Source organism: Grus americana, chromosome 3, assembly GCF_028858705.1.
Source record: "Grus americana isolate bGruAme1 chromosome 3, bGruAme1.mat, whole genome shotgun sequence".
Taxonomy (NCBI): domain Eukaryota; kingdom Metazoa; phylum Chordata; class Aves; order Gruiformes; family Gruidae; genus Grus; species Grus americana.
Genome location: NC_072854.1, coordinates 67,877,370 through 67,903,213, shown reverse-complemented (window position 1 = coordinate 67,903,213; position 25,844 = coordinate 67,877,370). Strand labels below are relative to the sequence as shown.

General features: G+C 40.5%; 1 protein-coding gene across 8 annotated transcripts in view; it reads left to right on the top strand.

The window, feature by feature from the left end:
* Window positions 1–2,755: 2,755 nt before the first annotated feature.
* Window positions 2,756–25,844, top strand: part of ZDHHC14 (zinc finger DHHC-type palmitoyltransferase 14) — a 118,300-nt gene continuing 95,211 nt past the window's right edge. For all 8 annotated transcript variants that reach the window (XR_008576241.1, XR_008576240.1, XM_054819163.1 and 5 more), the window contains exon 1: window positions 2,756–4,915. Coding sequence is in view for 6 of the 8 variants with exons in the window: in XM_054819163.1 (XP_054675138.1) it covers window positions 4,665–4,915 (251 nt within the window). In the remaining 2 variants the exon portion in view is untranslated. The remainder of the gene's footprint in view (window positions 4,916–25,844) is intronic.

Sequence of the window (25,844 nt, the reverse complement as noted above, 5' to 3'; positions counted from 1 at the left end):
CAACATACTCATCTATTGCACGAGATCAACTTGAGTCACAAATAAGATATCAGAAGAGTACTTACTGTAACACATGATCCTACAAAGTTTTATGAAGAGAGAATATTTGTCCTACCTACTGTGTTTAAGATTTAATCTATTCAGTGCCTCAAAACAACGTTCATTAATGTTGTGAATAAATGATAGCAAATGCTTTCAAGAATAATGTGTGAAATATTAGCTGTGTAAAGTCTTTTTTGCAGGGGAATTTTCAAATTGTTCTAAAAACAATATCAGAGAGTTGTTGATAGTGTGTTCAGAATGTTTGCAAAAGGACATCAATAATACTCTAAATTCCAATGCAATGCTGGTACTGATTACGGACTAGAACAGGCTATCATGTGAAAAGTACAATGTGTTGCACTGGATGATCCTGTTAGAATCAAAGTAGATTCACTATTGAAAGTAAAAGTGTGTTTGTTCTCTGAATTTGATTTTTTCCAGACGCTCTTCAAATTCCTTTATGTATTTCTCTCAATTAATATGGTGAAGTTCACGTCCCAACCATAACATCTTAAAACCTAAGGGAAAGACTGTGGAGTGAGACAGCAGCTTGAACAAGGTGCTGGTATTGCTTACAAATATTTTGCTTCTGAAGAGTGTTTCTGAAATTAGCCTGAGTGCTACCTGTGAAGATAAGCCAACAACAACACTTTTACATAAACTGTTTGCTCTATTTGCAAATGTCTAAAATATTTCATAATCTCAGGAGAGAATAGTGCCACTTAACATCATACAGCCATTAATATTGTCAAAGCACTGAAGACAGATCTCCAACAATATGCTAATAAAAACCTGATGAAGACTAAAAATGCTTGTCTGAACCACAAAATTTCTGTCAGCAGCCTTCTGCTGGCATATATTGATGCTGTATTCATGAAGACAGAAAGAAAAGTTATTAGCTGTTTATAAAGAACGTTTCAAAGAATAAAAAAATGCTGTGATATGTAAGTTATGAGATAGCAGGCAAACCTGACAACAGGCACTACAAGAGGAGAAGAAGATGGGAAGGAATAATGCAACAGCATTTATTACATGTGGGAAAAAGGATGCCAATGCATTTGCACGAGATGATATCAGAAACTGGTTTTACATCCTGCTGCCCACTTGTCAAAGGACTACTCCTTTACACCTTGCAGAAGGAGACACCCCTCCATATTTTTCCCATGTGGCATTAACATTTCCAAAATTATTCTTGTGTATCAATAAAATGGATCATAGACCCACCAAGAGAGTGTCTACCAGGCTACTCTGTATATTTTGGTTACCAAAGTAATTAATTTCCTCCAAGGAAGGGGGAGTTCCCAGTGCTGTTCAATCTGTTCTATGGTTCCTTTGTTATCAGGCACTGTTCATGGATAAAGAATTAGCTTATCACATTAAATTACAGGGATAAATATTCCATTCCAAAATTAGAAATGGAATTATGAAAACAGAAAACACATTGTCTATGTATGAGAATTCAGCTGCATCCTCACACTGTTTTTTGGGTGTCTCTCCTAGGACTACATCGAAGGCAGAAGCAGGCTGATTGTAATATATCTTAACTTCTTCCAGAAATTTTTTCAGTACGCTTTTCGGTTTTTTGAATGGAGGGTTGATTCGTACCATGGCTCCCAAACTAGTCTATCCTCTGTAGGTTACACAGCTCTGCTAGCAAGTTGCAAACCTTTGTAAAAGATGTGTCAAAGTGAAGCGCTTCTTAGCACTGTGCATGCCAGCTTATCTCAAGCAGTTTGTGGAGAACACACCAGGCAGAAACAACAGCAAGCAACTTTGAGAATGGTTCTGTCTTAGCTGTGGGAAGCCCCCATCCCTGTGCTCTCTGCAAGGGACCCTGCCACTGGTGCCATTTCACACCCGGGTGGTACTGCATGAGAAGGGCTAGGTGCAGGATTGTGTTTCTGGAAATGCTTTTCCTTCGTGGCTTGTACCTTTCTGGTATCAGTCTCATGAGGTCAGAACAGAGTAAGGGTCTGTGCGAACACCTCAGCATTGGTGGACAAGCCCGCTTCTTCCAGCAACTTAATGCAGCGTGTGGACACCACTGCTAAAGCAGCGAAACGTTTGCATGTATGAGCAATAACGCCTGTTGGCCCATCTAACCTGTGCAGCACAGAACTTCGGACAGGCAGGACAGGAGCAACCTCTGATTATGCCGGGTGACCAGGGAGCCGCAGAGGGGCAGCGCAACGCCCACCTGGATGGATCAGGGGTTGCAGCCCCAGCCCTCAGGCCTGACTGAAATACAAGCCCAGACATGCACACGGCGGCCGTGCCCTGCCCGCAGGGTAAGGCAGGAGGGGAAGGCAGGGCTGCCTCAGGGGAGCAGGGCCCTACGGAGGGCGAGAGGCGCAGGACACAGCCGGGCAAGCCGAAGTCACCTCAAGCCCCGCACGAGGCGCCCTCCCAACAGCCGCCGGGGCAGCCACGCCCCTCCCCGCTCTGCCCTAGCCTCGCGCCGGGCCCTGCCAGCGCTCCCGCGCTGTCCGGCGGCCCCGCTCCGCCCCCTCCCGCCGGGACGGCTCGCAAGGCATGCTGGGGCTTGTAGTCCCCCCAGCCGTCCCGCCTCCGGGACCGCTTTGCTGAAGCGGGGGAGCGAAACTACAACTCCCACCGGGAGGAGGGGCGGGCTGCTGAGAGTCCGTGTATGAGTCCGCACGGCGGGGGGGGGGAGGCTGGGTCCCGTTAGGTCGGGCCGCGGGGGCGTGGCTTCTCTTTCCCTGTCGCTCACCCGCATAACTCGTTCGCCGTCGGCCCGAGAGCTGGAGCACGGGAAGACGGGGCCGCCGCCCGGGGCTAACGGCAGACATCGCTTGCGGCTCGGCGGCGCGTGCCTGTGTGTGTGCGCGCGCGCGCCGGGGGCGGCGCGCGGTTGGTTGCGTGGGCCGGGGGAGGCGAGGGCTGAGTGGTTGCCCCGCGCGGGTGGGGAGGCGGCGGGAGTGGGGCTCCAGCGCAGGCACCCGCCGCCCGGCTCGCTCCCCTGCGCCTCCAGCCCGCCCTGCGGAGGCGGTGATGGGGAAGAGTTAGCGTTGTCGCCGTGCTCCAGCGGCCGGAGAGATTGCTGGGCTGGGCCAGGCCGGCGGCGCGGCGTCCCCGCCGGAGCTGGTGCAGAGAGACCTGCCTGCCCTCTCGCCAGGAAGCGACTGACTGACTGACCGCGGCGGGGGGTGCGTGCCTGTGTGGTCCCGTCCCTCGCCGCCTCCCCCCGCTCCTCCCGCGGGCGGCTGCCGCTGCGGTGGTTACCGCCTCCCCCTGAAGATGAAGAGGTGGCAGCTGCTGCTTCTGGGTCTGGCTGCTGGGGAGAAACCTGGATAGAGGCTCTAAAAAAAAAAGGCGGGGGGAGGCGGGAGAAAGTCGCCACTCTCTGGGTCGCGGAGGGGGAGTTGGGCGTTTTTCTCACCTTGCTTTGGACAAAAGCACAGCGAAACTAGGGAAGCCGCTCCTCTGCGCCGAGGGGTGGGGGCAGCATGCGTGGGGGGCCCCGGCACCGCCGCGGGCCGTGGGCGAGAGCCTGCGCCGCGGCGGCGTGCGACCGCCCGCGGCGGCCCTGAGGCGGGCAGCGAGGATGCTGAAGGGAGGGAGAAGTCCCGGCAGAGATCTCCCACCGGCGGCGAAGCCTCCCTCTCCTCTCCCCCCAACCTGCCTTCCGCACGGCCGCCCGCCCCGCGGGGCAGAGGCGCTGGGGAACATGAGGCGGCGGCGGGGACCTGTTGTGTAGGGGGAGGCGGGGGTTAAGCGCGGCGGCGGCGCCGCACGGGGCGTGAGGCGGGGAAGCGGTTCGGTGGGGAGGGAGGATGAGGACCTGCTCCCGAGGCGCTGGTGTCTGTCGGGGACCGGCCCTGCCTCGACCTGCCTCGGGCTCGGGAGAATCCCCTTCGGTGGAGTCGTGACAGGGGAGAAGGGCCCGCGGGGAGCCCTGCGCCCCCAGGTCTGCGCGGAGCGGCGGCCGCTTCCCGCTGAATTGCGGCTTCAGGAAGAAGAGAGCTTGAAGTGTTTCTCGGAAGCTGGAGTTGCTGGTTTCTTTCTTGCCTTTTTTTTTTTTCCCTAATGATTACGCGTGTCTCTTGAGGGAACGTTTTAGGAATGGTCATTTTTAGCAGTGAAATCTGCGCAAAGGATTATAACAAATCTCTATGAATGATAGACTCGATTGCTAAACCTTGCCTTGACCAACCTTCTGACCCTCGGAGAAATCTCTCAGGGTGTGTGTGGGAAGGGGAAAAAAAAAAACAACCCACAACCCTCCCATTTGAAAATAAACTTGAAAAAAAAAAAGACTAAAATTTTTTGGACAGCCTAACTGCTTTATAATGACTTTTTTGGGGGTCTTGTTTTGTGATAAGTTGTTTTAAAAAGGGTTGTCCTACATGGTGGTTTTGTAACTGGTGGAGGAAGGATCCCTCTCAAGTGTTTCTGATATGACAGCTTTGGTTTCTGAAGAGTTAACTGGTGTTTGCATGATACACCTATTGCTAGTCTGGTAGCAGACTTTTCATCTTTTATTTGCATTTTTATTGACTGGGGCTGGTGGAGAGGGTTATCTTGGTCAGAAGAATATTTGCACACATATATATATTGTATATATTTTTGGTGGGGTTCTCCCCACATTTTACTCTCTCTTGATGACTCCTGGAGGTGGTAGTGGGCCCATGAAAGACTGCGAATACAGTCAGATCAGCACACACAGCTCTTCGTCTCCCATGGAGTCTCCCCATAAGAAAAAGAAATCAGCTCCCAAGAGAAAATGGGAGGTTTTTCCTGGAAGAAACAAATTCTTCTGCAATGGGAGGATCATGATGGCTCGACAGACTGGGGTCTTCTACCTGACTCTTGTTCTCATCTTGGTCACCAGTGGACTCTTCTTTGCGTTTGAGTAAGTGATATTAAAGTCTTCATATCTATCTTCTCTTCCTCTAGTTATTTAAACTAAATATGTTTTTGCAGATGTCATAGAGAATGCTGACTAAATTCAGCTAATGTTGGTTTATATAATTGAAACTATGATGCTGAGGGATGCACAATCCTGTTCTGGTTATCGTACTCTGTGGAAAACTGATGTTTGAGGATTAAGGTTGTAGTGCTTTTATACCGCAGGATTCCAGCTCTTGCTGATGTTGCAAGAGGAGTATAAAACAGCAGGTTTGGGATGGTCAGGAAATGATGTAGCTTCTTGTCTGTCAATTACTCTGCTGAGAATCAAAACTGGCAGGTGCAAAAATACTGACCCTTTGTTGCAGAACTGAATGCAAGAAAAGAATATCTTTCATTAGTTTATGAATTGGGCCTTTTTTTTTTTTCTCTCGAGGTTGTTTGATAGCTTGTAGATGAGAATTCCAAGTTAGTTTAAAAAAAAAAAAAAAGCTGTACAATTTTGCATGTACCTAGCTTTCCACCACTAGGTAACAGCATTACTTTCTGTTTGTGGTGATAACTTGCATGAGAGTTTGGTCTTAGTTTAAGCTATGTTTGTTTAGGATTTTTTTAAAGCAGGCTTCTGGTGTCCTCCAAGGGCTTTTTTCCTCTGTTGCCCTGAATCTTCAGGAATCTTTTTCATCTATATAAAGTGAACATACAGTGACAGCAAATCAAATATACTGATTTTTGCACTTATGTCAGAGTAGTTAAATTAACTGTACATAACAATAAAGAATTAGGCACTTGATATGAACAATACACTTCAACTTTTGTTTACTTTTTTAAAGCATCAAATACAAAAGTGCTCACACTGCCAAAATGCTTGCTGTAGTTATAATTTAATTTTTTTAAGGAGTTAATGCTGCTTTACCTGTTTTAAACTATTGTAGCTTGATTTGTAGTTTGTGACAGGTAAAAAATATTCCAAATATATATACAGCTCTTACTATTTTCTTGAATAGGAACTATGATTTCTAAGTAAGCTTCAATGCTGCCTCCAGAAATTCTGTTCTCTTTGCTAAGTGATAGAATTGAACAACAAAGGTCATTCATTACTTGGTGTCTTCAAGGAAGAAGATAGTAACATTAACAAACCCTAAATTGTACCAGTTAAACATAGACCATCTTAACATACTGGTAGCAGTCAAGAAGGTAAAAATGCTCAGCAGTTAACCGGTGGCTAAATATACATGTGCGCTCAGTAGATGAATTGTCTTTAGTGGGCTCCAGATTACTTTAGAGGGATTTATTAATTGTAAATCTTCTGCAGACATTGTGAAGCTGCTTGAACATCCTTTGAGTAGTTGAAATAACACAGTCAATGATGGTATCCATGTACTGCAAGTGTGTTTACTTTCCTGGTTTTAAAGAGGTATTAAAGGTGTAACCCGATAGTATTGCATCAGGACTGGGTGCTACTATATTCTGATTGGCACGATTAGGCCTAGTTTTGGAGAGCTTTTCTGTGTGGGCTGACACTTGCATCTGTCTGCAGTCTCATCACCTTCAGCAGAGCCTCTGAAGGCAAGCACTGGACTTCCTGCCAATACCAGGATGCAAATGTATTTATTATCAAAACTGCAATGCTTGATAATGATGATTGTAAAACTTATTTATTAAGCCACCATTTACAATTTATTTATACATTTTAACACTTTGATCCTTCAGAGAGATATATTCTCTACAGCTGCATGATTTAGAACTGCTAAAGCAGGATGAGCTGCTAGCTGTTCATCACCTTCTGATTTCATTACTACTGTGAGTTATGTGCTCTACCAGAGTGAAACACTACACCTTCTATCATGTCTTTGAGCTTATTTGCACTGTAACTGTATGTGGTAGACAACATTTTTAGTCAAGCTACATCATTTTGATATATAATTGGTGCTTATTCTAACCAGAAGTCTTGAAGCAGGGAAAAATCTTTGGCTTTATATAACTATATAAATTCTGTGTGTGTGTACTGGTCTTGAGTCATTCTTGTATCACTTGCACTCTCCTTTTAAGGAAAATCAAAGTAGAGGTTGGCAATTATATTTCATTTTTATAATAATAAGGTAGTTTTCGGTCTTTAAAAAGCACTTACACTGGAAAATTATTACTCATCCTCTGAAGGCTAATGAAAAAACAAACCTTAAGACTATGAGAATGGTTTTCAGCATGTTTGTGATATTTGAACTGCAGAAGGTTGTTAATCTTATGAAGTAAAGAGGGGAGTCCCTTATTAAACAGTGTTACTTTGAAGCAGTTTCTAATTGCATGTTTTCTAGTAGTCTGGAGTTACTATTTATTGATCAGTTGATAACATCTCCAGTTGTTAGAGCATCACTTCCATTATTTGGCTGATTTGGTTATGATACTCCTCATTAACCAGCTATTTACAGAATATGACAGAAATGTGTTTCAGCCCTTTGTGTACACATGGGGCAAAGTGATTTTTAAATGGGCATGTGCCTTGTGTGTCTGAACTGTAAGGTCGAACTGTCATTGAAGAGGAAGATACCCTGTGTGTTCTTGGAACTGTTTGGTCTTTTTGCTACAATTGAAATAAATTATTTTATTCCATTTGGTTTTGAAAATCGGAAAATAGGTACTCATGTTCCAAGTCATTCCCCGGTAGCAGTCAGTGAAGAGGGAGAGTAGGAAAGAGATGACTTTGAGAGCTAACTCCTGGGAAAGCATTGTGCTAACATAAACACTTGTCCTTTATCCTTTCAGCTTCATTTGTTCCTGTAACAAGATTTTTTTTCCTCCTTCCTTTTATTTTACTCTTGACACCTGTTCATCCAGAGCTGTATCTTGCGTGCTTTGGAATCCTCTCCAGGAGATAAATACATTTCTCTGAACCAACAAATTCTAGCTGTCCAAAACCAAACAAATGTCATACGTCTTGACCTGTCTAGCTTTTGACATTGAACCATGCCTCTGTAGTCTTTGTTTCTTCATATTTATGCTTCTGTGCTTTTTCCTTCCTACTTCTTCCAGCTCCTACTTTCAGCTGGTTTTACTCCTTTCTCTCTGTTGACTTTTATCTCTTATATACTCCAAGTACATAACTACTTCTTCCTTTTATCATTTCGCTGTTCTTTTTCATTTTCAAAGAGGTAATCCAGAATTTGCTTAAAAGAAAAACAACAAACCATAAGCTTTCAAGCAGGTGAAGTATTTATAATTCCTGCTTCCCTTCCGAAGTAAGAGAATGGAAATAACAGGCAGTTTTATTTTTGTAACTTGTCTAGTAAATATAACATGAATTATTGCAAGCACTTTTGGGTCCTAAGAGGGATGCTGTGCTTGAGGTATTCTTAAAAATGATGCCTATTTAAAATCCTCAAGATGAGGCACCACAAATTATTTAATTTGTCTTTAAAATTTGGCTATGTTGTTTTATCTTGGAAATATATTTCTTAACTCTAACCTTGTGATATTTAGCTGTTTTTCTTTGTTTCTTGCAAATTTGGCTTTGAGTTGAACTTCCTTTTTTTCCTTTGCCTTGCCCCATTACACAGACATACTGTATTTTTTTTAAACTATTCAGTGCTCATGTAAAAATATCTGCATGATAAGCTTGGGAAACAAATTTCTTTTCCCGGAGCAAAGATAGCGTCTGTAACTGAAGGATAGATCTCACTGCTGTACCTAGCTAGTTCAACTGCTGTATTTACATATATGTAAAGTTCTTTATTGGTGCAATAAAGAGAGGCAAAACTAAGGTACTTCATACTTTCTACTTTTATTCAACTGGGTATACATACTTAAAAGAGAAGAGTACCCTTTATGCCTACAGTCATTCTGGGGGTACTGGTTTTGTAGGTTACAGGAAAGCAAAACGGAGATTGAACGACATATTTAACACAGTAGGATATGTAAAACAGACATCTTGTTGTTAAATGGCAAGTCTTGTACGGATGCACAAGCTTCATGAGTTCCAGCGTGGTGGTAGACGGGCTTGGCTGCTTTGCTACTGTGAGTTAACGCTACCCCTGTCTGCCAGCTCCCTTCCTTCTTGGACCTCACTGTGCAGGTAGCAGGAGGGAACATGTCTGCACCTGAGGTGCTTCAGTTCAGGCAGGCAAATTAAACTTCCTGTAAAAGATGGGTTTAAGTGAAGATGCCGACTGAACTGAATTGACTCAGGCACAGTCATGTTTTCTTCTGTCAACTCAGTTGCAGGTTGAGTAGCTCTGGAAGGAGGTTGGAGCAGATGGTAGGATGCCAGAAGGGCTGAAGCATTGCAGCTCTTTTCTCTGTGAACGTGAATCAGAGCCTTATCACTTCTGATAAAATTTGACACTTGCACTGATTCAACAAACTGGAGATTTTTTTTTTTTAGTGAGTTAAAACTTGATTCTTTGTGAGCATTTGTGTAATTGCACTGTCTTTCAAAAGATGGATGTTGGAAAGTTATTTAAACTGAGACTGTTTATGTGCATACATGTGTACAAATCATTGCTTTCTATCTGCTCTTGCAGTCGCTGGCAACGTGCTCCATGCCTCCCACTTTGAAAACCAGTGTGACTAGAGGACGTTCATGAGTCACACTTTCTGATGTGGTGTAGATTGTTCAATATTGAACTTCTATAGCGCATGCCATGGCAAAGCAGTGTGACTTGTTGCTTGCTGTGACAAACTTCTGTGTGTAAACACTGATGTCAGTAAGCTGAGCATTTTCACTGTGATATCAACAATCGTCTTCATCTTATGGCAAATGTTTTCTGCTCTTGCAAGAGGTGGATTCTTAGTGTGAGGTCATATTCCAAGCAGATGGAATGTTCTTGGTCTAATAATGTCCTCTATCTTTCTTCCTCTGCTCTTAAGATGAGTAGGTTACTTGCGTCTTTTCATGACCGTGTCCTTAAGCTACGAGTTCCTTAGAAAGAAGTGCTACCAATCTGACTTCAGCTGTTAAAAGCTGTTATAAACTTGTAGGGTATTTCCTGCTGAAGATGTCAAAATGGATTTTAAAGCAAAAATCATGGCATATAAACTAAAATGATTGTTGAACAGAGAACTGTATCCTTTTCTCCATGGAAGGCAGTAGCCGCCTAATCGTGCATAGTGGTGTAGGCGAATGCAGTGATGAGTAGGTGGGGCTTCCCCCCCCCCATTTTCTTTGTTTAAAAAAAAAAAAAATCTGTCATTAAAATTAAACCAGAGTAATATTTCTGTTTCTCATTTTGCCATATTACACATCTCTGGTAACTTAGTGAAAAAGACATGGAATACAGTAAGTCTAATTTTTTGGTTTACTTTTTGTGCTAAGTTTATATAAATATACCAAACAATATGGCAAATTCCTAAGGGGTGGTATGCATTCCAACCAGATGTTATTTATTCTTTACATTTCAATTACCATGAAAATGTTAACTGTCAGAATCAAATATCTTTCAGGTACAAAGTATATCTAATACTTTTTTCCTTGACAAGGGACTTTCCTTTCCTTGGACGCAAAAAAGTTTACTTAATTAATCTCTTCTAAGTTTCCCAGTGATCTGTGCAAGTATGTCCGCTGAAGTTTCTCCCTGGCCAAAAGTGATTATTTTTGTACTACCCTATCTTAAAGTAGCACTTCATTGAGCAGGTACATCAGTTTAAGCTTTGAAACCTGCTTCAAATGAATTCTGTGATATAAATTGAAATCCTTTTACCCAGAAACAGACTAATAACATTTGATATTAAGTCATGCACCTCTGCTTTTCAAGGCTAGGTCTATTTATGTGGAAATGGATAATTATTAAATGCTTCATTTTTCAGAGTAAAATTCTGTGAGGATAACAGAAGGCTAACCTCTCTTATTTTTGGAAGTCATACCTTCTTTACTTCCCCTGAAATTGCAGAGGCTTATGGTTTTGTAACACTAACTCCTTTGTCAAAAGAAATGTTAAATAGCTTTTTTTTCTGAGAGTGGGTGGGTTTTTTGTTTGAGGTGGGGTTTTTTTGGTGGTGGTTTTATTTTTTTCTGTTCACCTTAGTTGATGGCCTTTACCTACTGTTTCATGGAGAAGACAATTTTTGAACGTAATTTTTAGTCTTTCAATTTACTCCTTTCTCACCTATAGTTCTACTAATATTTCCAGCTTTTCTTTTCTTTGCGGAGGTGAAGGGAAATGAAAACAGGGAGTATAATGGTGTAAGAAGTGATGTTGGCTTCTCAGACACCATGTCCTCTCAGGACCTTGAGGAAATCACTGTGTAGCTTTGGACTATCCATGCACGTGCATCTTCAGAGTGAAATGTGAACGTTTGTGGTCTCCTTTGCCTGATGTCACCCCAACCCCTTGGAGAAAGAGGGGAAATTCCATTACAGCCTGCTGGTGGGTGATTTTCTGCTCTCATCATAGCTCAGCATGATTGTTGTAGATAGGTGTAAATTCTCATCTGGCATATTTGATATCCCTTCCAGAGTGGGACAAAAAGGTAATTTCAAAAGTTTGGTTCAGTTGGAAGGGCCCTACAATGACAGTCTAGTCCAACTGCCTGACCAATTCAGGGCTGACCAAAAGTTAAAGCATGTTATTAAGAGCATTGTCCAAATGCCTCTTAAACACTGACAGGCTTGGGGCATCCACCACCTCTCCAGGAAGCCTGTTCCAGGATTTCACCACCCTCTCGGTAAAGAAGTGCTTCCTGATGCCCAGTCTAAACCTCCCATGGCACAGCTTTGAACCATTCCCACGTGTCCTATCACTGGATTCCAAGGAGAAGAGACCAGCACATCCCTCTCCACTTCCCCTCCTCAGGAAGCTGTAGAGAGCAATAAGGTCACCCCTGAGCCTCCTTTTCCCCAAACTAGACAAGCCCAAAGTCCTCAGCTGCTCCTCACAGGACATTCCTTCCAGCCCTTTCACCAGCTTTGTTGCCCTCATCTGGACGCACTCAAGGACCTTCGCATCCTTCTTAAATTGTGGGGCCCAGAACTGCACGCAGTACTCAAGGTGAGGCTGCACCAACACTGAGTACAGTGGGATAATCCCCTCTTTTGACCAGCTGGTGATGCTGTGTTTGACGCACCCCAGGATGTGGTTTGCCCTCTTGGAGGCCAGGGCACGCTGCTGACTCCCGTTGAACCTGCTGTTGAGCAGCATCCCCAGATACCTTTCTGCAGGGCTGCTCTCCAGCCACTCCTCTCACTATATATATATATTTGTGCCTGACATTACTCCTTCCTAGGTGCAGAATCCATTTATTCTTATGTATATAAATATCTTCAAATATTTACAAATGCTGATGGATAGTACTGCTGTACATCTTCAGCCTCCAGAATGTGAGGTTAGACTTGCAATTTTGTGACAGATGGTTGATAAAATCTATCTTAATTTTTATCACTCAAAAGTTTGATGTTTCTATTGTTGATATGATCTGTATAGTATGCCTGTTTTGTTTTGCCTTTCCCTGAGTAGGTACTGTTGCCCCTTCATCTGAATGGATGTGTGCCAAAGGTATAAAATGTATCTTCTGGAGACTAGTGTGGAGAGAGTCATGTTAAATAGATTTACACTATTGAAAAATTAATTTCTATTAGTTCTTCTTGGAAGACTGGCATTGCCATATGACCTTCTCTGGGACCCTTCTCACATCAACCCTGCAGAAATGTTCATACCTTGTTTAAAGGAAAGATTCCCCCCCCCCCGATGTTTTCTCATGTCAGTTTCTCAGGAATCATGTCACATATTTAGGTTCATGTAAAGTATTCTTTTTAGTCATGTTTATATTTGGACTAATGATGCAAAGAATACCTTTGTTGCTACATGATTTATTTTTTGTCATAGCTGTGTTGCATTATTGTTTTGTAAATGGCGTTTCATACAAAAAGTATATCAGTGATTAGTTACCCTCTGCCTGACTGAGAAATTACCTTCCTTTAGAAAGGAAAGAGAAAATACTAGTCTGAGCAGAAATTGAACTAAACTGTTCTGATCATTGTCTTTTTGGGGGGGGGGGGCAGGGGGGAGGATAGAAAAAAAAATTTGTTAAAAACATCTGGGCTTATTTGTAGATCCAGTAGAAACTGAAATGCTGAAATTTGAACTGGACATTAAAAATTTAAATTCTCTTAACAACTAAGTCATACCTCCTAAGTAGTTAAAAAAACAAAGCAAAGCCTTTTATATTACCTTTCTAATGGAAAGGATCTCTCCCTTCTAGTGCAGCATTAAACTGTTAGTTGTAACATTCAAATGTTGAACTAATTTATGAGAAATTGAAGATGATTGCAGAAGAGAAGAAAGCTGAGAATATTTTTAAATTTCTAAGCTGCATGATTGTTTCAAAATAGCCCAGTCAAAAATCCTACTGGCTTAAAATACTGTGACATTTTGAAAAATTGCTTAAAATGCTATAACAACTTTACCTAGGAAATTTTTGTTGTCCTGATTGATGATCCTTCTAGGTGAGGTTGTAGTAGCTGATGATCACTAAAGTTCCAGACTGCCAGTAAAGGTTTGTACATGTCAATGCTGCTCGTCTTTCATTTTGTAAAGCTGATGGAAAAGGGGACAAATCCCCTGAAGTCAGCTGGAACTACCAAAGTTTCTTAAACTTCATATAATTACAGCCCTCCCCCCGCCCCAACTTCATATAAAAACTGTGAAGTGGTTAAACTTTTTACAAACTAAAGCAGCAGACTAAAATCAAGAAATCAAGATGAAGTCTCTGTGTAATAGCCAGAAATAAAATTCTGTTCATATTTCTTACATTGCAGAATTATTAAATGTTACTAACATAAAATGTACTTAGGCTGAAGCATTTTGGAGTTTCAGTTTTGTGTAACACACACCGTGTCCTTTACCCTGTTGTACACGTTCATATTTGAACTCCTGTTTGTACTGCAGTTATGAGGCGAAGATGGCTTTGTATTTGTGAAGCGTGGCCGTGGGCTTTCTGCAGTGTGCATTAGTGGAGATCTTACCCAGTTGCATTCCAGAACTTTAACTACTAAGTTGACTGTGTACTGTAGTGCTATATGATTATTCAGCTTCTGTATCCCTGATTGCTTCCTTTTCACCGGTGTCTGTAGAGTTTATTCATGTTATTGTGGGATGGTGGGTAATGAGGTCTTACATAATGAGCTTGGCTAATGAGATCACAGCTGGTTTTGTTTTATGTTTTTCCACTCTTGCCGTCCCCTTAAGTTGCTTACTGCAATAAATACTGGCAGCATGTGTTGTGGTGAATATGCAGTCAGTTCAGCTTCTTCTTTAAAATTTATTCTTATTTTTTTTAAAAAAATATTTTACAAAACAGAGATTAAATACAATACTGAGAATTAAATTGAAAACGGAGAACCTGGACTCAGAAGTTAAGATGTACATAAAATCTGCAGTTTGTGAATTTCATGTGCAAGATAAAGCTGTTACATTGTCTGCATTGAGTGAATATATGAAATAAATTTGTGGGTTTTAGTATATGTTTCTTATACATATGATCAATATATATTAGTTCTTAAGAGCAGGGAACAGATATACTAGAATTTGGTATTATTTTAGCATAAACACTCAGTAAATTACTAGAAGTCATGAATGTAGATTAAAAAACATTGGCAGGGATCGGAAGCTTTTTCCTCCACTAGGAAAGGAGTATTAATACAAACCTTTTGTTTCTGATTGTGATAAATTTTGTGTACCCTCGTTTTTGAGCTGTCTGGACATAAGGAAATTGCAATCCTGGTCTTGTGTTCAGTACACTTGTTAGATATCCCACTGGTTACAAATGCCATGTTTCAGGGTAGAAGCAAGTGTCAGACCAAACCTGTACTTTAATTTTGCTAGCATGCTTATTTGTGATCATGGTAAGGGTTTTCATGACACAACTATCTGTGCATGTGTCTTAGTAAATACTGTTTTATTGGCAAAAAGGGCTTTCTAGTGTTGAGTTAAAATAAGAGTTATCATTTTTTCCTAATTTGGAGCTATGCAAAGCAGTTAAAAGTACTAAGAATAAAAGTAAAAGCTAGAATAGCAGTGATGTCTCTCTCATCAATATTGCAGCTTTGTAATGAACTTGCTTCTTGTGAATGTGGTTTCTTTAGAGCTGAAACTCATGATGCTTCTATATAGTGAAAAAATACAACTTTAAAGATACTTTTATCATTCAACATGATTTGAACTCTTTCCAGGGCTGGACAGGCATCAGGGGTGGAAATGGCTAACTAAATTTTGTCATTAGTCTGAGTAGACTGGTACATGAAATGTGTTGTGTGATATGATATAAATATGGGAGTGCACTGTGTAAAGAGCATAGTTACTTCTGATTTGCCTCAGTGAATTAGTCTGGAGAAGAGAAGGCTCAGGAGGGATCTCATTACAGTAAGTACCTGACTGAGAAGGAGGAGTTAAAAAAAAAAAAAAAAAAAAGCCCTGGACTCTTCTCAGTGGTACCCAATGACAGGACAAGATGCAATGGACACAAAATGAAATACCATTTAAACAAGCAAAAAGATGTTTTGTTTTGGGTTTTTTTGTTTGTTTGCCTGTTTGGTTTGGGGTTTTTTGCTGTGAGGATGATCGAACATTGGCACAGGTTGCCCAGAGAGGCTATGGACATACTGAAAACCAACCAGATGTAGACCTGAACAGTCTCCTCTAGCTGATCCTGCTTTGAGCTGGGGGGTTGGACTCGATCTCCAGAGGTCCCATCCCACCTCAGCCATTCTATGTTATCTGTGAAAACATGTAGAACTTCTTCCCATAAGACAGCAAAAGGTATATCTAGTGAGATAATTTTAATCTTGTTTTAATGACCCATTTATTACATGCATATTTCACGAGAACTTCAGTTTTATCTAGTCTTAGGATCTGAAGCTAAAGTCTCAGACCAACAAAACTTAAAAATTTGCAAGTGAAATAGCCATAGCTGTTCATTCTGTCTCCTCTTCTCACCTTTGAATATGGCTTTCTCAGTTCAAAGTGCATTTTCCAAGACTTCTTGGCAGTTCTTTTCCTGCTTTCTTTCACTTATCTCCTATTCCTCACTAAGCTTTGCCCTCTAATTCAGCAGAAGACAGATGGACAGTATAGTTAGTATTTTATTTTTTTATCATGTAAACAACAACATGAAGTTTAAATAAAATCAATTTAATCCAGAAGAATGTCTCTGTATAGAATTGTTCCAGCAGTGTAGTGTGTTCATCAGTTTGTCCGTGTCTCACTTAGATTTTGTGAACTTTTCCTTTCCTTCCATCTAATCTTTCTAGCCACTTGTTCACTTTTAATAGCCTAAGAGCACTGTTGCAGTAGAAGGGATGGGGAAGCAGTAAAGATGAAGTTGAAAGACTTAATTTTCTCCTTTCCATAGTCAAAAGGGATGAGAGTACAATTTTTTCCCATGATCTACGCTATATTTGCCTATATCATTGTGCAGATATGTAAAATCATGGCGTCGTCTCCCAGTGCTTGAGCCAGGTCAAAAATTTATTCAGATCCTGCAGGTTCAGCTTCCTCCTTGAGCCTGCTACTTGACAATACTAGTTTCAGACCAACTCTTGTACTTCAATAGATGGCACAGTCCAGCTCTGGACTCCTACACATAAAGGATGAAATGGTTTGTCTGAAAAGCTACTAAAGCTGGATTTTCATCTTTGGGGAAGGGAAAACACCCTAGATATGTCAGATTAATTCAAACTCCCTTTAAACATTGATTTGCTTTGGAAAAAAAAAAAGTGTAAATAATTCCAGTAGGGCAGGTGTCCAGTTCTGGATACAAATTGAAAATAAAATTATAGGAGGAGAAAGCTTAAATGAAACAGAGAATATTTTATTTGAGCAAAATATATCTGAATCTTTGTCCTATAGTAGCTATCACTGCTAAGTTTCTCTGAGGCTGATGGAAGCCAAAGGAGCATTTCCCCATACCACATATTCAAAGCACTATTTTTCAGAGTGTACTTCATGCCTGTAGACCTGCCTGCTTTTTATGAGGGGACAGGGATTGGATTCTTACTGTTCATGAGTTCAAACAAAACTTCAGACTATTTCATAGGAGCATCCCAGTTTCCTTTCTGTTAGGAGGCTCAGTTGCAGTGAGACGAATCTGATGGTGATAGGCTGCTGAAAAAGATGGACCCCCCCCTCTTGGGTGTTGGACTAGATGACCTTTAAAGGTCCATTCCAACCCAAACTATTCTATGATTCCCTTCTCCTGGGCCTCAGTTGTTACTACTTTTGTGTGGCTCTACTGTTTTCCCCACCCAATGGTGAACCATTTCAGGGAGTTCCCTTCCTGCAGAAAGCTTATCCTTCCCTTCTGCCCACACAAAGAAAAACTTTCTGCTGCTTTAGATCCCTGAGCTGAATCCCTGAAAATTCAGAAAAATGTTATTACTAGTGCAAGGAAGGAAGTGGGGAAGTGAGAGGGAGGAGATTGTCAGATCATCTTAGCTATGATTCAAAATTGTATCCCAGCTTGAGGAAACTTGTTACGTAGTCTTGGTTTGTTGTTTGGCATCTGTGAGAGCACAAACAGAACATTTTTAGGCTTTCCTGAATTACTATTTAGTTGCTTAATGAGAAACTACAGATTTCTGACTTCTTAACTCTATTTTGTTTCTGAAGTAACTGGATTGTAGTCTGTTCCCCACATCCAGACTGCAGAGCCAATGTATTGTATTGCGTTTGATAGCAGAGCCTATGGAAAAGCTGCATGAATGCTTCTTCACCTTAGTTTGTATAAAAACAGCTGAGTTAGCTCAAAATATGCTAAACTGAACCAGGAAAGGAGTATTCTCAATCCTTGCCATTTCTTCTATGCTTCAGCTGAGATAGGAAACAACCCAAGGAAATGACCTATTTCTTCACAGTCCCATTCAGCTGCCTACTTGGGTGTTTTTTTGTTTTGTTGGGATTTTTTTTTTTTGGTATTGTAAATGTTGAAAGTTTCAACTTAGAAGAATGAAGGAAGAATAATAAGACAGTTAATGGAAAATTGAACAGTCTGCATGCAAGAGGCAGTTGGAGTGGATGTCTCTATTCACAGTGCAATAAAAGACAATTGGCCTTTAAAATTATTTTGTTAAATAAGACACCTAAAGCTAATCAGAGCAGAAGGAATTGTCTATAGAGTAGAAGATGCGGAAGACGTTGTGGACTGAAATCTGACAGAGAGGAATCTAATTCAATATAAAAACTTGAAAGGATAATCCTTCTTTTACAAAACACTAAGCTTGGAAGGCTCTCTTTACCTTGATCTGCGGAGGTTCTGAGACTTCTCATTACTGATGTGACTGTTCATCTTCAGAGTGAAATATGTGTTTTGTTTTGTTTTTTCTAATGTAATGAACCCCAGACCTGTGTGTTGTTTTTAATTCTAGTCCCTGGAAGCTGGAATCTCATTTCTGGCCCTTGAGTATGTCAAAAGAAGTGTGCTGGGGGCAGAAGGGCATTTCAGAGAAAAGTGTATAAAGATTGGGTGGGATAAAATAATTTTGCTTTTTTACTCAGCTCATACTCAAGAGTTTGGGAAACAGGGAATTGGCTATGAATGTGAAAATCAAAACAATCTGATATGAGAAAAACAAATTATATGCTTGGATCCCAGTAAGCGAAACTGTTGTGGGCTGACATCCAGCTTCATTGAAAGGTAAACGCGCCCTTCCCAATGCACATACCTTTCTATTATTGCATCCTAGAAAACTTTAACCAACAGTTAAAATTGCTAAATGATAGTCTGGAGGTGCAGTATTACCCAATGGTTGACTGTTCTTGCCAAAAGTCAGTGTATTTTCTGTTCTGAAACTTGTTTTAAACAGTTACTGGCACTAGCCCTTGCTGTTGCAACAAAGAAACGGCATTTGTGAAAAGAGAACATAGGTTCATTGCTTCTTAGTTCTATGCAAAAGAAGTTACATTTGTTGCAAAGGTAATTCACTGTTATTGAAGTAACACTGTCACTGAAATAAGCTTTCAATTTGAGCTTTGTTAGAGTGTTCTTTCTGACTGCAAAATAAAGGTCAGAGATTTAGGGAGCATGCAACTTGTCACTGAAGTTGATCCCTACAGATAAGAGTTGCATGGTACGTTATTCATCCAGAATGAGTGCATCCCTTGGCCAGCTATGTTTGCATTCATATGCTGAATGATGAAAAGACTGACAATTTTGGAAGATTGTTCAATGCGTGCAGAAGGAGGAGGGGAATAACGAGTGGGGAGGAACTGTTTGCTGTAGTATTTGCTTCTGGAAATTAATTTCAGTTACTCAAGGGACAGGGTTTTTGTGTCCATATTTAGTTAGTACGTATAAGTAACCTAGTAATAACTTTCAATATACATACTGGATTTTTCAGTTGTTATTGTATCCAGTACTGTAGACAGAGTTGGACTGTACAGCAAGATACTTAAGTTATACTGCACTAAGTTGCTTATGCATATTGTGTCCTGCCAACATCTCACTTCAGAGGCTGAAAGTGAAAAATAAACATACGAAAAATAGTTGTGAATAGATATGAGATGTTGAAGTGGCTCACAGAGATACACTGGCAGTCCTAGTTCATCAGTGCAGAATTAAGAACTCAGCATGATGCATAAATGTTATTCAACTCCTTTTGGAGTTTGGTTATTTATGTATATATTTTTAAGAGCAAGTCAGAAAAGAGATCTGTTAAGGACAGTAATACCAGTAGTGCTTTAAGGTTTCAAAATCTTTTTGTGGATTTTTTTTTTTTTCAGTCCAGAAATACATTTCCCTTTTCTTACTGTTCCTGATTTCTCTTGTGCTAATATTTCGTGACAGGGAAGCTCTGTGACTCTGACCAAAGTTGTTCTTTTTTTACTTCCATTGCCACGATGATGAGGGAAAGACCGAGGAGACAGGCTTGCAGGTTACATACAGAAGAGGTAGTGGGTTATTCTTAATCTGTTATACATAGGCAGGAGTCTGCAAGTGTGACGGTCTCTGAGATGTATGTTGTGTTGTCTTCATAAAAGTCTGGTATTGACATCTGCCCAAGCTTCAGTCTTCTGTGCATGCTAAGAACTTGATTTTTATCAAGTAACATCTCTGAAACCTGTGCCTATGCTGGGCATGCCTCTCTGAGGGCATGGCAGGACTCTTGCACTGAAATTACAGTTTTGAACAATGCCAGCCGGCTCAGGAGTTTGGTAGCACAACTGTTTTTAGGGGCTAAGCTCTGCTCTGTGGGGCTGCTTTCACCAGTGGCTGCAGGCAACAGAAATGAAGAAACAGTGAAACTGCTTCATTCACCATGTATCTTCCAGTTTCTGAAATCTCCAGGTTTGTGTATTATTATTACACAAAAGTCAACTTCACTTAAACCCCAGTTCATCTCCAGAACAGTCCCACCCACAACTTTTAAGTGAAGCAGGGCTCCTCAGGGGGTAGGGGACTCAAAGCTAAAACTCTGCTAGAAGGCGTGTGATGGGGAAGGAGAGCCTGACAGAAAGGTGTCAAATTTAATTTCTGTTTCATTTTGGCGGTCTTGAATGTAGTGATCTTGGAGTTTGTTTTGGCATAGTTTTTCTATGTGTAAGTATTAGACAAATAAGTTCCCAAACAGGCACTATTTCTGTTCTTTTCCACACACTTCTTCCCAAATCACTGTCTCCCCTTCTCTCCTCTTTCCAAATATGTTGTATGTGCTTGCTCTTTACCATTATATTCTGTGGACTGATGCTTCTTCCTTCAGCACTTTTCAGAGAGCCATAAGGGGCAGCACTGCCTCTTCTGCTCAAGACAGCTTTTGAACTTGTTGCAGGGATGGGAGAGATAAAGGGAAGGCGTTTCATTCATTTCCTAGTGGTGTTGTAGTCTTGCCCTATTTTCTTCTCATTTCCGCAAGTCTTTCAGATTAAGTCTCTTAGAGTTGATTTTGTTTTTATATGCTCCTCTGATTGAGGAGGGAAATACTATAGATAGTGAAAGTACTAGAAAAGATGAGATGTACTGTGTGCTTTTACAGAGGGAGGCATTCGGCTCTTCAGGTGGCACTTGTTTGCCATTGTTATCTTTCGCAGTGCTCACAGTGTGGGTGACTGGAAGAAATTGGGGAAGGTTCGGAGATTCTCTTTGCAGGCAGCAAAGTACAACCAGGAATGAGGACAATTAGACAGCCCAGGTCTTGAAAGAAATATTTCTGCATGAGGTGGGGTGTGGGGGTGGGGGTGTGCTACTGCTCTGCTATATAAAGTAAGGTGGCTTGATACGTGATTTTTCTTTTAACATGGTACATAACACATTGTACATAATACTTGATTAAGTGGGTCTAAATGCTGCTTGTATAGAAATTCCTACGAGAAAAAAACGCTTTGTAACCCTAAATACTCATTTTGCTTTTCAGTTAATGTTCTAAGCAAGTTGTGTAAGAGAAGCTATTTGATTTAAGTCCATGTCAATAGTCAACCCTGTGGAATAACAAAGTGACTGGTGAAACTGTCTGGGTATTGGCAAAATGGGAATTCACAGCAGATTTAGGTTGGCAGAGTCCATGGTTTAATAGTATTTAATGCAGACAACTTTCATTTTGTGATAGTTTTATACGTGGACTTTCTTTACATTTGCAAAAGAACAATCTTTCAATGCTTAAGGCACTGCTCTTTACAAGGTAACATACAGCAGCAGATAGTTTGGTAATTAGGCATACCAGCTCTATATTGACTGGCTTTATTTTTTTGTATTTGTAGGGCTTTAGAACCTACTTTATTATTATTTTTTGTAATTACTTCCAATGTAATTTTTGTATTCTAATTCTGACTGACAATCAGCTTTCACTTTTGCTTTTTATATGCTAGCATTAAATATTAATTATTTTTTTTGTTTTGAAGGTGCAAGAAACTTATTGTTGCTTCAGCTTTGGTCATACATTATAGTTCTAAATTTATTTTCAGTTTGTAAGATGACTCTACCTTCTGATAGCTGTGTTGACTGAAGTGGAGTAAAGTTCATTTGCCAGTGGAAGAAACTGAGGCGATCAGGTTTGTTCTCCAGTGATGGCATTGGTCTAGTATGCGTGAAAAATGTAGAAATAACTCAAAGTAGCATTTAACTGTATGTGGTAGTTATAAAAGGGCCAAGTGTTGATCAGACTACAGGCAACTCAGAGATCTGTGCATGTGTGTGACAGATATGGTGGGTGATAATTTTTGCTTCAGTGCAGATTTTCCTCAGCTGTGTTGATCAGCAGGCACAAAAACTAGTTAACACTAAACAGCTGGCAGGATGGAGAAGCAAAACTACTTTTGCTTTGCTGTTTGTTATTATTTATTATTACATTATTACACTATGGCTTGGGGTAGGTTTTTTGCAATAAGATTGGCACTGGCTGCTTCCTCAGCTAGTTATCAAGGCTCCCTGCCATCTCGAGTTTATTTTTGTTGCACAAAGCCTGGGAAAAAAGATGAACCTTGTTCTGAAGGTCACTGTGTCCAGCCGTCTTTCTGAGCAATGGGATTGAATGCATTTCAGAACTACTGACCCTTCATATATAATATTGTGCCACTGGCCGCCCTCATTTAAAGCAAGGACCCTCAGGACACTGAGGGAATTTCAGCAGTTGTGGAAATGAATGAGGAGGATGTCCCCCTAAGGTAGCTGAATATAGTCTACTCTTGTTCTGGCAGGTTCCACTGGAGTTTTCTTTAAACAAAACTTATGCACAAACAAAACTTTTTATTTGATGAAAACAGTTTTAAAGGGACTGTCTTATTCTTATGGTAAGAGATCAATTAAATTTTAGTACTATTTGTGAATTACTTTGAGATGGGAGGCTGAATTCTGGGAGAACTTGAACCCAGTCATCTGCATCTGTTTCTTTTGATTTCGTGTTACATTTGTGAACACAACTATGTTACCGGTTTAATAAAGGTATACCTGTAGAGCGGAATTTGACATATGGTGGAATCTTTCCACAGGAGAAAATGACCACTGACAGATGCAACCCTGGTAATATATTTACTCATTTGTTTTGTTTGTTTCGATGGGGTTTGGGGTTTTTGTTTGTTTGTTCTCCTCTTTGGCTGGGGACAAACTTACTATGGCCTTTCCTAAGAAGCACCTGAAATGTAGTTGTGTTCTAGAAATGTGGTTTGTAGCACAATTCATACTATGAATTGAAGACCAACTCTAAGGTCCTGTTTATTACAGCCAAAAATATCTTTTGGAATGCACTGTATTTTAAGACGGTATCTTCCTTTTTTTTCTTCAGACTTTTTTTTTTCCCCCACATGCTCATGCTTTAAATTATTCTTCAGAAACTCTGTTTTCAGTTTGTACTCCAATAGTAGGACTAACCTAGTCAAATGAATCTCCTCAGAACAGTACACTTCTCCTTGGAGCATTGCTTGGTTAGATGCTGGATAGCAATTCAACAAATTATCTGTGTTGTGCAAAACAACAATAAAACAACAACAAAAAAATCTGTAAAGAGAAATCTGTTGGGAATGAGTGGACTTCTTTTTCAGTGGTACTGAACTATGACAAATATGGCATTAAGAATCCATGCAGAGACCAGATTAGATTATTCTTTTCAAACTTGATTTCTATGAAGTGAAATCTTAATGTGTTTGGAAGAGATCACAGTAATGTTTATGATGTGTACAAAATAAAATTGTTAAATGCTGTTAGTGTCAGTGTAAACTGTTACTGTAGATCAGAACTGGCATGTGTTTAATTACTTGAACATGTGGGGGTTTTTTCTGTTGCTTTTACTGGAGAGCTCTGTCTCCTTCCTTATAGTCCTGATTATGCTGGGGTGATGTATTAGAAGACGCTGTCTTAATATCTTCTTTGTTGGCTAGAGGTCGATTGGACCAAGTAATCAGGAATGGTGTTTAGCTCCTGCCTACCTGATTTCTTGGAATACCAGGGGTTGTAGTATGTACACTTACCAACTGTCTTGACATATACCATGGAAAGGGCTATTGCCCGCAGTCATCTTCTGTGACTGAAGAAGCTTATGTGGGCACCTTATTAGAAATGGTGTGGTCTGGCATCTTAAATATATTAAACTAAAATCAAGGGTAGAACATGAAACTTGCAAAACTTTTAAAGCACTTACATGTTTCATGTGATACATTGAGCTCTAAATATGTGAATTTCTAAATTACAGTACGTATTATGATTTTCCAGTGAGTATTTTAGTAGCATTGGTGAGAGAGATATTAAAAATTAATAGTGTGTGAAAATATGAATGTTATTTTTGGCCTACATAAAATAAATACTCATGGAATCCCTTCTTACTGTTTGCATTAATAAACGTCTCAATTTTAATGAACTAGTACTTAATATTTTTTTTAACATGTCTAAGCAGGTTTACATGTCCAGTATTAGCCTTTGAATCTGAATGAGTAATGAAAACCTCAATTTAACAAGGTAACTTTGAGATAGACAAAGACAAGTGATTAAAGCACTGGCAAATGAATTGCTAGAATGGTCCTGAATTGACTGGAAGGATAATAAACTGGTCCACAATGGCAAGTGGAGGGGAGTTTGCTTCTCTCAAACTGTTGAAGTATATCTGGGACAAGTTGTCAGAGTTTTTATGGGAAATAACCTCTTAAATTGGTGTGCGAGCAACTTGACAGCGAGAGAACACTTTTGGATCTTGTGGTATGGCTGTAATTACTAGGTTTAATCTGAGAGTTCTAATAAGTAATTTGAATAGTTAACAACCACCTCTGAACTTGTTGTTTTGCAGATCTTTGAGATATCATTGTCTGCTGTAGCTGGGTGTCCTCACTGCTGTTGATAGTCTCTTCAGTGCCTAATAAGCAAACAGCTAACCTGCTCTATTTGATTAGAGTTAACTTGTAAGTAAGTCGTTCATCAACATGTGGAATCCTGCCCTTCTGCTACTCAGCCATACTTTTTATCTCTTCCTTTGTTAGCAAAGGAGAAAGCTGTGCTTAGCTTTGGAATATATTGCAAATAAGCTAGCTCGTACAGGCCAGACTTGACCGTGAGTTTTAATCCTTTTTGAAGAGGATCATGTTAGTTACCCTCTCAGCTGGAGTGGTAATGTAGTTTTAGGTCCTACATGTCTATCTGTGACCCCAGCTGGGGTGATTCACTACAAAGTGGGGAGAAAAGGTGTCTTTGGATGAGTGGATACCAAACTCTTTAGTCTGTGTGTGCTTCTATAACTTTGTGACTATAATGTAGAGTTTTATATTATGCAAAAAAAAAGAATAATATTTAATGTTAAGTGAACTATTTGGGAATTGTGGGGAGCAGAAGTTTCAAACTGTAAAGCTTTCATAGTTGAATGTTAAAAGTGTGTGGGTTAGGAATGGATCATAACTGCCTGGTATCATATTCCCACTCTGTGCTAACACACTAATTGTGCTTCTGCCTGAGTAGGGAAAAAGGCTAGCTGTAGATTGTATGTTCAAATATATATATTCCCCTCTCAACTTCATTATGTGCCTATTAAACATACTGCTTCTGAGGCATTCTCTTAACTGTATGAGGGCTCAAAATGAGTTATTCTTTAGGCCTAACTTGGCTTCTAACGCTGGGACTTTGCAGCTAATCAACTAATTTAATCTTTCTCCTGTGTGGGTTTTCTCTATTCTCTCTCTCTTTTCTTCCCCCTCTCTCTTTTCAAGTCTGGCATACTGTGGTAAAGACAAAAAATTTAAGGTAACAACTAATGCTACCTGTTTTCTGTTTCCAGATTTGGTAGTGTAATTGATTATAGGCTTTACTGAGGTAATATGTAGAAACAGGAACATACTGCGGTGTGATACTGGACAAATTGATTAGTGCTTGGTGTTACCATGACCTTCTTCATCTGGATTCTTCCAAAAGTTTATAATTTTTTCTGACAAATGTAATTCAAATTGATACTGTAATTACCATTTGGATGTATTTGAGAAATAACAAATGGAAGAGATAGTGCCATAGTTCTCTAGCCATCTTTCTTCTGCTTCAGTTTGCTGATAAAG